The sequence below is a fragment of the Dryobates pubescens genome, chromosome 18 (assembly GCF_014839835.1).
Source record: "Dryobates pubescens isolate bDryPub1 chromosome 18, bDryPub1.pri, whole genome shotgun sequence".
In the NCBI taxonomy this organism is placed as follows: Eukaryota; Metazoa; Chordata; class Aves; order Piciformes; family Picidae; genus Dryobates; species Dryobates pubescens.
Window position 1 is genome coordinate 14,811,163 of NC_071629.1, and position 13,517 is coordinate 14,824,679.

At 51.8% G+C, this 13,517-nt stretch overlaps 1 protein-coding gene across 1 annotated transcript in view; it reads right to left on the reverse strand.

Annotated features, from left to right (window-relative positions):
* The window catches only part of SLC16A2 (solute carrier family 16 member 2), a 42,250-nt gene extending 32,490 nt beyond the window's left edge, over window positions 1-9,760 (reverse strand). The window contains exon 1 of the mRNA XM_009900403.2: window positions 9,419-9,760. Coding sequence (XP_009898705.2) covers window positions 9,419-9,749 — 331 coding nt within the window. The 5' untranslated portion in view covers window positions 9,750-9,760. The remainder of the gene's footprint in view (window positions 1-9,418) is intronic.
* Window positions 9,761-13,517: the final 3,757 nt, after the last annotated feature.

Sequence of the window (13,517 nt, forward strand, 5' to 3'; positions counted from 1 at the left end):
GTGTACCTGTCCTCTCACCAGTGCCAGATGAGGAATGGAGATACCATGGATGCACAGGCTCATGGTTGCAGAAAACCAAGCAAAAGTGAATCCCCAGGGAAAGCTCTGGCTGCCGGAGATGGCTGCATGGCCACCGTCCTGATAGGAAATGCTAGCATCCTCCTCTGTGCCCTGCCCAGCTCGTAGGAAAGCCCTGAGGAATCATCATCCCCCAAAAAAGTGAGCGGGAGAGACTGAGCTCTTTGGTGATGTGCCAAACAATTCCCTACAGTACAGGGCCACCAGCCAGAAGTGGGCAACCCCCCAGCTGTGGAGCCAGGGGGAAGCCTCAGCTGTCTCCAGCAAGGGGGGGGACGGTCTTGGGAGCCTACGCGGGGAGCAGCAGGCAAGAGCAAGCACTTGTGGCACCAGCCCCAGTGCTGCTGAGGTGCCCATCAGCCCACACATCACCCAGCCCAGCTGCACTGTCACTCCTGCGCTGGCACACATGCTGCGTCGCTTTGGCACAGGTCCCAAGGCGTCATCAGTATAAAAAAACTAAAGGTTATCCAGGCCGTGGTGCTGACTGATGCAAATTCCAGCAGGTGCCACCATCCCACTGAGATTACTTCCCTGTTAGCATGATGGGAGAGAGCTTGTTTCCTCCCATGCATGCCCCCAGTGGGAACTTCCCTTTCTGCACTGCAGGATACAAAACCCTCCCTGGGATTGTGGAAACCTCCCCCCGCGAAGAGCCCTACAAACCCCACAGGAAATCCAGCAGCCCCAGCTCCATGTCCAATCAGCCTGGTGGTCTCCATCACACCACCAGATTTTGGGGAAGACAGTTTCGCCCACTGCTCACCAAGTATATGATGGGATGGGGGACCTGATGGTGCTGCCCTACAAGCAGGATGAGTCCCGTGAACAGCTACGTCTATAACACATGGGATAAGGAGGGAGGGAGGGGAGCTGCCTCGGGCACATGGGGCGGGATACTGGTGACAACACCCACATGAGCTATGTGCAGCCGGCTCAACGGGCACTACCAGCAAGGTCAGTGGTGCCTTCTGGCTATGAAGCTTCGCCCAACCTGATGGGTTAGGTTTATTTTAAGGTGCTGGATGTCAACTGTCCCTGCTGATGGCCAGCTTCCAGCTGCAGAGGCAGTTGGAGGGGATTGAATCAAGGATGATTTGTTAAACTCCTAGATTTCCCCCAAGAAGGGGAAAAGAAATGGCTCCTTAGCTGCTGAGACCCCTAGCCCTGGGGGGGTCACATCCCTTTTGGTCAGGCATTGGAACAGGTTGCCCAAGGAGGTGGTGAAATCACCATCCCTGGAGGTGTTCAAGAAATGTGTAGACATCACACTTTGGGACATGGCTTAATTGCTATGGTTGTCTTTGGTTGAAGGGTGGACTTGATAATCTTAGAGGTCTTTTCTAACCAAAACAATTCTATGATCCATCTCACCCTGAACCTCTGCATCCCTCTTGGTCCTGCATGCTACAACATCCACCCCCTTTACCTTCCAAACCCTTCCCTTCCTCTTCCTCTCAGCCCAGTCTTAGCCATGGGCTAGAAACCCAGTGATTTCGAAGTTTCAACTACAATGAAATCCCAGCAAAGTGGGGTAGTTTTGTTTGGGTTTTGTAACTAAAAGGACTAAAGAAAACCCCAAACTAAACAAACTGCACAAGCCCATGTGCTGCTTTTTCACGCACCACAGCCAGGTCACAAGAGCTGATACCACTTGAGGGCAGAATAATAGTATCATAGAATGCATTGGGTTAGAAGGGACCCTCAAAGGTCACCTAGTCCAACCCCCATGAAGTGAGCTGGGACACTAGATCAAGGTAAAACCTGGTGGAGCCCTGGTGGAGCCATCTGATATCTCCAGGAATGGGGCCTCCACCACAGCCCTGGGCAACCTGTTCCAGTATTTCACCACTCTCATTGTGCAGAACTTCCTCCCTATGTCCAACCTAATTCCACCCTGGAAAATACAACTCAGAGTGGAGCATCTCCTTTGCCAGCTGGTGGAAGACACTTAAAAATAAATGAAACCTCACTAAAGTGGCAAGTGTGGTGGCTGAGAGGGGCCCTGCAGCCTGTGAAAACAAGAACCTCCCCTAGGAACAACTCTCTGGCCTCCTAATAACCTTAATCACTCCTGCCAGCCCCAAGAACTGCATTTAATGCCATGGCTGGGCTTTGTTTGCTTTCCAGGCTGCTTTATCTCACACCGCACCTTGTACTCAGCTCAAGCCACAAAAATCCAGTTCCTCTCTCTGAAATGCATCTCTCTTCCCCTCCAGTCATAAACTTCAGTTCCCAGAATGGCAGGACCTCAGCTGGGAAGAGCCCAATGCTGGCACATGGGCATCACTGCCACAGAAGACCCCCAGTAAAGCTGGGTAAGCTCCCCAGTGCCCTTTGGACTCCCCAGCTAACAGGGTTAGGTGATTAAATGCTTTTTTTGTGTCTCTTTTTTGCCAGATTTCCATCCCCATCTGAGCTACACAAATATTGTTCCCAAAAGCACATCTCTTCACAGGGTTAGGGAATGTGGGATGGAAGGAAACCTAGATGGATGAGAGGAAGACCCCAGGAACACCGAGGTCCACAGCTCCCACATGCAAGATATCAGTGAAACAGGGCCAACACAACTCCCTGGCAATCAATAAAAGCACCAGATCCTGCAGATTTGAGTGAGACAATGACCACCAGTACCATAACCACACGTTTTGGGATCTTCTCAACATTGATCAATAGCTAAAGCGGGGGGAGTCAAGAGGATGGGGACAGACTCTTTTTAGTGGTGCCCGGTGACAGGACAAGGGGCAGTGGGCACAAACTGGAACGCAGGAGGTTCCATCTGAATAGGGGGAAAATCATAGAATATTTCCAGGGAAGGGGCCTCAACCAAGGTGCCTCAAACTTCTTTGGTGTGAAGGTACTGCAGACCTGGAGCAGGCTGCCCAGAGAGGTTGTGGAGTCTCCTTCTCTGGAGAGATTCCAAACCCACCTGGAGATTGAAATTCTGAGCAAGATGCTCTGGGTGACCCCACAGTGGGGCACTGAACTGGTTGAGCTCCAAAGGGCCCTTCCAAACCCTACAATGATGTAATTCTGTGAAGAGTTTGGTGGCCTCTTACTACATTATGAAAGATGCCATTCAAAATGTCATCAGTGCTAAGACACAAAATGCTCTTAGGGAGAGATGCCCCTTCAGAGATATTTTTGTACTTTAGTAAGTTTCGTTATTCTACTTCAACTGTTTGGTTTGGGTTTCATCACAGTGTGACACACCCAGGTGTGTGTAAGTATTTTCTTTCCTTGTTTGGTGTTTAGATCCTTGACATAATGTTTTGTCCAAGTGCTGATTGTTGGGGAAAATATTTATCACTTGTTTTTAAGTGCTGATAGACTTGGTACCTTGCATGTCTAAGGGAATTTGGACATGGTCCCAGGGTCCCTTCCAACATTCACCATTCTGTGAACCTGTGATAATGCACAGGAGACAGGAACCTTCCAAGCACCAGCACTGAGTGACAACATCCACCACAGCTCTCAGATCCAACACCAGCTGTAATCTGTAGTTAGGACTGTCAGTAAGAGTGTCCTTAAGGCCCAAACTGGGGCAGATATCTTTCATTGCAGCTGGCTAAATCAAGTGCAGTCTGTGAGAGCTGCCCCTGTTGGGTCTCACCCAGGACAAAATTTAGGTGGAACCATTTGCACAAATTTCCTCTTGCAATTTATACTCTCCTTGAGGTTTCCCTTTACAGTTCCAGCCACTTTCATGCACCCTGTGACTCTTCCTCAACCCAAAGAGGAATCCATGGCTCCTCCTCCCCATCTCTCACTATGACTATTAAAATGGAAATGCTCTATTTCCTCAAGAAACCAACTCAGTCTTTCTTACTGTTGGAGGAAAAAAGCCTTTTCCAGCTAAGTTTCCCTGTCCTAAGGATATGAAGTCAATGCTCATGAAGAAATTCCTCACCAAATCAGATGGGGATTCAGGGATAAAGATGACATCATCAATGCCTTAGCATTGTGAGCACAATGAGATATGATGAATCATAGAATTGTTAGGGTTGGAAGGGACCTCAAGCATCATCTAGTTCCAGCTCCCCTGCCATGAGCAGGGACACCTCACACTACATCAGGTTGCCCAGAGCCACATCCAGCCTGGCCTTAAAAACCTCTAGGGATGAGTCTTCTACCACCTCCCTGGGCAACCTGTTCCAGCATCTCTCCACCCTCACGGTGAAGAACCTCTTCCTAACATCCAATCTGAATCTACCCATTTCTAGTTCTGTTCCATTCCCCCCAGTCCTACCACTCCCTGACACCCTAAAAAGTCCCTCCCCAGCTTTCTTGTAGCCCCCTTAAGATACTGGAAGGCCACAACAAGGTCTCCCCAGCACCTTGTCTTCTCCATACTGAACAGCCCCAACTCCCTCAGTCTATCCTCATAGGAGAGGTGCTCCAGCCCTCTGCTCATCCTCATGGCCCTTCTCTGGAGACACTCCAGCACCTCCAGATCCTTCCTGTAACAGGGGCTCTAGAACTGGACACAGTACTCCAGGTGGGGTCTCACCAGAGCAGAGGGGGAGAATCACCTCCCTCGACCTGCTGGCTTGATGCAGCCCAGGATGTGATTGGCTTTCTGGGCTGCAGGTGCACACTAGTGGCTCATGTTGAGCTTCTCATCCACCAGCACCCCCAAGTCCTTTTCCTCAGGGCTGCTCTCAAGCCAGTTGCTGCCCAGCCTGTATTGGTCCTTGGGATTGCCCCGACCCAGCTGCAGGACTTTGCACTTGATCTTGTTGAACCTCAAGAGGTTGGCTTGGGCCCACCTCTCCAGCCTGTCAAGGTCCCCCTGGACAGATCCCTTCCCTCCAGTGTGTCCGCCACACCACACAGCTTGGTGTCATCAGCAAACCTGCTGAGGGTGCACTCAATGCCACTGTCCATGTTGCCAACAAAGATGTTAAGACTGGTTCCAGGACTGATCCCTGAGGGACTCCACTCGTCACTGGCCTGCACTTGGACATGGACCCACTGACAGCCACCCTTTGGGTGTGGCCATCAAGCCAGTTCTTTATCCACTGAACGGTCCATCCATCAAACCCATACTGCACCAGCTTGGAGACCAGGATGTCATGCGGGACAGCGTTGAAGGCTTTGTTCAGGTCCAGGTAAATAACGTCAGCTGCTCGGCCTTCATCTATTAATGTTGTGACCTTGTCATAGAAGGCCACCAGGGCTTTGGTCCATGCACCAGTATGGCTTCCCCGAACACCACAAGCTCCAGCAGCATCCTCTCCCCACATTCCTACACGCAGACTGGGGGACACTGCCAGATGCAGACACACTCAGAGGAGCTGCAGCCAAACCAGACCAGCTCCTTAGGCTATCATCCCCATGAGTGCTTGCTGCTCTCATTTCCAGCAACCAAAACATTAAACATTAAGCAAAGAGAGTTAATCTACACCTGGGATATTGACACAAAGTGGAGGAGGGGAGACAAAAAAAGATAAACAAACACTCTTAAAAAAAAATAATCAAAAAAATCAATGTTCCTCTTCAGTGCTTGTGCTCCTCCAGTGCTTGCCAGGCCTCCCAGCATGGCACCAAGGATGTGTTTGGAAGAACAAGATGCACCAAAATGTGTTGCTCTCCCATCTCTCCTAGGGTAGCCACAGCATACCACTGGGACCCTTGAATCATAGACATCTTTTCCAACCAAACCAATTCTAAGATCATTGAGTCCAACATTCAACCCAACACCACCATGGCCATTAAACCATGTTCCCAAGTGCCATGTCCACACATTTCTTGAACACCTCCAGGGATGGGGACTCCACCACCTCCCTGGGCAGCCTGTTCCAATGCCCGAGCACTCTTTAGTAAATAAATGTTTCCCAATATCCAACCTAAACCTCCCCTGGCACAGTTTCAGGCTATTTCCTCTCATTCTATCACCTGATGCTAGGGAGAAGAGACCAACCGCCACCTCACTGCAACCTCCTTTCAGTGAGCTGTAAAGAGACAGTTGCTAAGTGGCTTGAGGGCAAGTAAGACCTCCTTGGCTGAAGGCAAAGCCCAGGTCAGGTACCTTGTGCTCACTTCTCACAAGGTTGGGAGAGCATCCAAGCAGCAGCAGAGCAGACATGGATTTAAAAAGGGTCAATGCTCACTTAATGCTTATCAGGATAATTCTGTCACCCAAATTGGCTTTGGGAGCTGGGGAAGACAACCATGCCGGCATGGCTCATCCATCCCTTGGTTCAACACCCCTCTGGTGGAGCTGGCACCAGGAGGGACGTGCCCCATGGATCTTTCAGCACCGGAACAAGCCGTGTGGAACCGAAGGGAAACGCCACCATTCATCTCCCAGCAAACACTTTCAAGCATCACTCAACACCTCACCAGCAGAGCGGACCGATACGAGGTTTTTCCTGGCCAAGTACTCACATGTATATTATTTTTTTTAAATTCCAGCCTCAGCAATTCCTCCATGAGTCCTCCTCTCCCCCCGAAAGAAAACAAGCTCAACAGCACAGAGCGTGCCTTGCAAAAGCCCCAGCAGCAACGGCACCCCACGGCGAAGGGGCACGCAGTGGTCGCAGCAGCCAGCCTGCCTCGGCCCCGTGCCGCTTGTTGATCTATGCGGCGCAGTATATTTCTTTAAACAGAGGAGCCTATGCATTCAATGCATCCTTGGGCCAAGGGTTTGTTTTTAAAGCCTGACCCCAGACCTGAACTCCGCAGATCCTGCGTTTCTCAAGATCAAACGCGAGCAAAAACGTGACCAATGCAAACAAGAAATAAACCTTGATAATTATAGCCGAGCGCTGCGGCGGCTATTGTTTAGTGCTGACTAGTACCCGCTTCAGCATAAACATAACCCTATTTTTAACATGATGCCTGACCACCTTACAACATCACAACCTGTTTTACCTCCAAATCCCCACCTTCCTATAATCATGGAACAGTGTTGGTTAGAAAGGACACGTAAGATCATTGAGTCCAACTGTCAACCTAAGACTGCCATGGCCATTAAACCATGTCCCAAAGTGCCATGTCCACACATTTCTTGAACGCCTCCAGGGATGGTGACTTCACCACCTCCTTGGGCAGCCTGTCCCAATGCCTGACCACTCTTAGTAAAGAAATTTTTACTAATATCCAACCTAAACCTTCACTTGCACAATTTTAGGCCATCTCCTCTCATCCCGTCACTTGATACTAGAGAGAAAAGACTGAACCCCACCTCACTCCAGCCTCCTTTCCGGGAGCTGTATAGAGCAATGAGGTCTCTGATACAAACCCACCTTCCCAAGACCAGAGAGGAGATTTAAGAGCTAAGTGGTGCATCCACAGCCATGCAAATGCTGGCGCTGGAGCATGTCCTCATCTCCTTGATCTGCTCCCAGTCCCCTGACCAAACCCCAGGATCTGTGTATTGCTTGCAGCAGACAGGAACAGACTAACATCGGAGGACAGACAGACAGCACTGGTCTTTTCAGGAAGACCATATCACTTAGCACTTGGAAAGGAGCTACGATATTTTCCTGATTATGTTTCCATGCAAATGAACGCCACAGGGAAATTATGCAACCCCGAGCGGGGAGGGGTGGGAGCACAAGAGGAAGGGCTGTGGGGGCCCCCCACGCTGCACCCCGCTGCCCTTAGCCCCAGACAGTGCAGCTGCAGCCCCTAACATACTGCGCTCCCTGCTGCAAATGGGCTCCATCGCTGTCACCTCTCCTCCACTGGCATTGCTGGAGCCCCTGCACTGCTGCCTCCAAGGGCAGAGGAATCACAGCACAGGGCTTATTAACAGCCTCTTCATTAAGTGCTCAGACCAAAATGCATATATTCATCACCCAGGCAATTTAATTACCAAGCCTGAGCTCACCTCACACACCCACACACCGTTCTTTTTCAAGGCCTCTGCACGGTCATGGCCATAAATAAATGGATCGCAAGGAGCAAGAGGCAGATGCTGACTCCTCCAACCTCCCTCTTGGGCACAGAGCCTTTAAACCACCAGGACTTGCAGTATTTAATTCCTTTTGTTACTGCTTCTACCTTTAGAGCCCTGCCTTAGGCTTTCTAGATACGGATCACAGGGAGCAGGAAGCGGAGGGTAAGGCGATGAGCTTCCTGGGGATCACACGCAGGCTCACACAGCCTGTCAATCACCCTAATTACAAATGGCCACACACCCCCAGCTCACCTCTGCACTCCGTTACTGCCCATAATGACCCGATTGCAGCATTTCTCTGGTAACAGCACTGCTGAGTTAATTTCTGATCTGCAGATGGGGTGTATCTCCTTATGCATTTCATCCTCGCGTGCTCATGGCCATCACCATCAGCTGTATGTCAGCTGAAGGGATACAGCTGGGCACAACTGATCCCCAGAATAAGACTTCCAGGTCCTCACGTACTCCCCAGCACTCACCCTCTGCAGCATGCTCCCACTTCAGTTCCTGACTGCTGCTCACATCCCATCCAGAGCCAGGACAACACCACAAGCATGTTCCCTCAATGCTAAGTGTTTATCTCTACCCACTAGATAAAAGCAAGGTGGGCCACCATTGTCCATAGTGGGGATATGATCTTCTGGGGAAGAATTACCGAGACCTGGGACAAGGTTGGGCCACTAATATCCATCATGGACACAGCAGGCTGGTGTTCCTCTGCCCAGTCTACTTAGGCAGTGAGGTCTTTGCAATGAGAAATATACCTTTGTGTCAACACCACACCATCTCCATCCTGGCTGAGCCTGTAGGTCCTACCAAAATACACAGCTGGGTGCAGTTTGTGGCTGTTGCTGTTAATGGATGGTAACTACCTGAGACCCATGGTCTGTGTGACCATGCCGGTGGCGCTGCCAGACCTGCCCTACATTGGCTTTCTCATTGATTGGGAAGACACGTGCTGGTGAGGCAGATGCTCTCCTGCACCAAGCCCAGCAGATAAAGCAACCAGCTTGGAAACCCCAAAACAAGATAAGAATAATGAAAAACGAAGAGGGTGGCTCTCACACAGCAGCTGCTGAATTCACCCAGCCCTTGCTTTCCTTTCTCCAAAACACACGCAGGCAGGACTTGCTGAGGGCACGCTTTTCCAATGAATTACTTTTAATTGAGTACACAGCAGCTTAGAAACACATGATGCTGTGGGAGATAAATATAGCCACGGCTATAAGGACGGAGGGGGCAGGGAGCAATCCCGCTTCAACACATCCAAGAAGGGGCTTTCAACCCCACTGCCTCTACCTCCTCCTTCTCGTGCTCCGGGAGGCTGGAGCGAGCCGAGCCGCCGCACCTTCCCCCGCACCTTTCTCCGCTCCGCTCCCCTCCCAGGAAAAGGGGCCGGGAAAAGGGGCCGGGAAGGAAGCAGGGAGCTCGTACCTGTTTTAAACTCCAGCGCGGGGTCCTTCTTGCTCTCTCCCAGGTCGCTTTGCAGCATCATGTAGAGGATCCCGAAGGAGTTATGGATGCCGAAGATGGAGCCGTTGCACCAAGCGGCAGCGAAAACCACCACCCAGCCGAAGCCGCCCTCGGGGGGCTGGAAGGACGCAGCGGCCCCGCTCGGGCCCCGTTCGGCCCCGCTCGGCTGAGCCCCGGCACGGGCTTCTCCATCGCCCTCGCCTTCCCCCGTCGCTTTCTCGTCCCGCTGCGCCATCGCGGCCGCACTCCGGCCGCCGCCCGCCGCCCGACTGCCCCGCAGCCGGTCCCACATGCCCGCCGCCGCCGCCCCCCCGGCCGGCCCCCCCGCCCGCCCCCTTCTGCTGCAGCTTCACTCCCCGCCTCTCCTCCGCCGCCTCCATCCTCCTCCTCCTCCTCCTCCTCCATCATCACACCCGGGTCCCTACCTGCACCTAATTTCCCCCCTGCCCCAACTGCCAATCCGGTTAACCCCGGGCGGTGCTTCCCCCGCCCCACCGGGATTATCGGCGGCCCCGGGCCCTGCCGCGGCCCTGCATCGCTCTTCGCGCCGCCGCCGCCGCCGCTGCCGCTGCTGCATCCTGCGGCGGGAGCAGCTCCGGGGCGGGCTCCGTCGCCAGCGCCGCCTCCGCGGCGCCTCACCGGGCTGCGGAGGTGCCGGCTTCTCCCCTGTTCCCCGCTTGCGAACCCGGGAGCAGGGCCAGGGAGTGGGGGGACTGACATAGGAAAGGAACAACGAAGGGGGGACCTCGATGGCCGCGGCGGGGTGATGCTGCTACTGCTCCCGCTGACACACCGGGAGCAGGCCGAGAAGGTGGCAAAAAGCAGCCCCGGTGAAGGGCATGAATTTTGCTTCATGCTCATTTGCCAGTGGGGTTTTTGGCTTAGCTGCATCCCCCACCCTGGAAGGTTTGGTGTGTTCTTTTTGCAGCACCCACCTAGGGCCACACAAAGCTTCCCAGCAAGGTGAGAACCCGCAGTGAGATGTTCCCTGGGGCTGTGGGTCATACAGAATCATAGAACTGCTGAGGCTGGAAGAGATCTCTGAGATCACCAAGTCACCCCACATCACCCCAGCACTGGGGTTCACCTCGGTGCTGAGGTTGGCTAAGCAGGACAGGTGATGGCAGTCCAACCCTTGCTCTTCCATCTCTACCTTCTCCCTTCTTTCAGTAAATAATTACAAACCCACCAATGTCTTTTCACACGCTGGAACTATCCACCCTCTCCTAGATGCCAAGTCTGAGTTATTATTCTTTCTTTACCCTGCTGGCTGTGTCAGATTCCTATCAGGGTGAAATAATACATCCCAACCTCACGCTGCTTGTCCTTCACCTCCAGCATAATTCCTCCCAGGCTGTGGAGCCAGCAGCAAGGTGGCAGGCAGAGCCCCATCAACTCCCTGCTTTCCCTGCCACCCTAGAGAGCCAGCACTGGGCCATGGGCTGCACACGTTTGCCTGCATGCTGCATCTTGCAGAGCTCGCTGAAGACCCTCTAGGACATTCCCACAGCCAGAAAAACTTCTCCATGGCCTGCCTGCTTGCTCCTGGCTGCCAATTGCTGCTGGCTCCAGGACTGCTCCGTTGCCACCCGCTTCCTCCCACCCAGGGCATGTGGAGCAGTGATTTTTGCTGACCATACATCACAGGGAGACTCACGCTGGAGAGGTGTGATGATGTGATTCCACTTCACTGATGGATGAATCCAAACTCCCCCTACCCAGCGAGGTGTCTGTCAGTAACGCCACACTTGGGTCAGACTCGCTGCTGGAGGAACTGCATTTTTATTTCCCTTCCTCCCTGGTGGAGTCTCCTCCCCGGATCCCCATCTCCGCAGCAAGGCCAGGGAAAGCTTGGGAGGTTTGGGAGCATCTTCCACTGCCCTCTGCCGACACCAGCAGCTGCAATGCTTGGTTTTAATAACCATTTTGTCATAAGGCAGCTGAGTTTGCTGGCCTGCTGGGGTTATTTTGTAAGCCCCAGAAATAGAAGAAAGGAATTTAAGAGGAGAGTGGCCCCAAAAATGTTGATTCCCTACAGCTGGAGAGCTTGAAGCTGGATTAAAAACAGAGAGAGGTGAGAGAGCCCTTTGCCACAGAAGACAACATTTTGTGGAGATTTTTCCCCTCAGGAGCTGTGGAAAACTCCTGTGGATTGGGAAGAGAGGAGGAGTGAATATTAACTGTGGACCTTGCACCAGACACAAAACACAGTGAGCAACCTCTCTCCTGGCTGTTTTCTCCTGGATTCTTTACAGTGAGGGTGGTGAGATACTGGAACAGGTTGCCCAAGGAGGTGCCTCTTCCCTGAAGGTGTTCAAGGCCAGGTTACTTGGGACCTTGAGCAACCTGATCTAGTAGAAAGTGTCCCAGCCCATGGCGGGGAGTAGGGTGAAAATTTAAAGTCCCTTCCAACCCAAATAATTCTATGATTCTAAGTTAGTTGCATTTTATCTTGTCCTTGATGGAGCACTTTTTGGTGCCAGCTGTGCCAGGCATCACTGCAGCATTCTGGGCTGGGATGAACAACATCAGTAAGGGTGTTTGGTGCTAAAATCACTGGTGGAGGCTGAATGAAGTAGAGGTAAAAGAGCTGGGCTGGTGGAGGCTTCAATCAGGAGGGAGCTGGAAAGCTCTGTCAGCATCAGGCAGGAATGGTTCCTTCTCAACAGTGTAAAAACAGCTTCTGTTTAGACTAGAGCATCACACCCAGAGAGTTTGAGCTCCCTAACCACATGCTGAGAAAAAAAAAAAAAACACAGATAAAGCTGTTCTTCCCTAGCTGATAAAATATCCTCTGTGTCAGCAGCACAGCTTTCCTCAAAGCCATGCTTGATAAGGGATGTGGTGGATAGCTGTGGCTGAGATGGGCTCTCTAGGATCCGCATCTGATGTCAGAATCACCTGGTTGGAAAAGACCTTAAAATCATTGAGTGCAAACAGAAAATCATAGAATTGTTTCAGATGGAAGAGGCCTTTAAGATCATTGAGTCCAACCTCCAACTGAAGACCACGATGGCCATTAAACCATTTCCCAAACTGCCATGTCCACACGTTTCTTGAACACCTTCAGAGACAGCGACTCTGTCATCTACTATTAGGCAGCTATTCATGCCTGATAACCCTTCTTGTGAAGAAATTTTTCCTAATATCCAACCTAAACCTACTCTGGCCCAACTTGAGTCCATTTCCTCTCATCACTGGAGAGCTGGCAGCTGGCACCTTGTGTCACAGCAGACAGGCCTCTAGTTGCCCAGCCAAAGCATGGCTGTCAGCAGCTTGTTGCTTGTCTCTGAAACATGGTGCCAGAGCCTTTGCCAAAAGGATTGGCAGCTACAAAACATGTGTGTTTGGTTTTGCAGAAGGGGAGGAGTGACCAAAGGGAAATATCTTATGCAAACACCTTGGGAAATATTGTGGCGGGACGTGGCCTTGGAGGAGAATACAAATTCCCGCCAGGATTGCAACCTGGCTCTGTTTCAGTGGGCGTTGTGCAGTGGTGCAGGGACATGTAGAGCTGTCCTGAGGACAAAACGTCACTGACAATGTCTCCTGCTAGGGCAAAAGCACTGGGAAAACAGTCCCAGTAGTGAGCAGCTCCCAGTAGAGACATGCTCATGCTGGGCACAACCCCCTACCATCACTAGCAACACTTTTCTCTTTAGATTTCAGCCATAATTAAGAGAGTCATTACATTTCGCCTAGCAGAGACAACAAATACATTATCCCAGAGGAATATTCATAGAACCATGGAATTGTTGAGGTTGGAAGAGACCTTTGAGATCATCAAAGCTAAGGTACTACCACTAAACCATGTCCCTTGGCACCAAATCCGCACATCTTCTAAATACCTCCAGGGCTGGTGACTCCACCAGCTTGTTCCAGTGCTTGACAACCCTTTCTGTGAAGAAATTCTTCCCTGTGTCCAACCTGAATCTCCCCTGGCACAATCTGAGGCTGTTTCCTCTTGTCCTGTCACTTGTCGTATGTGAGAAGAATCCAACCCCCAAACAACCTTGGGGCAGCCTGAAGGGACACAATAGCAATAGTGGAAGAGATGCTA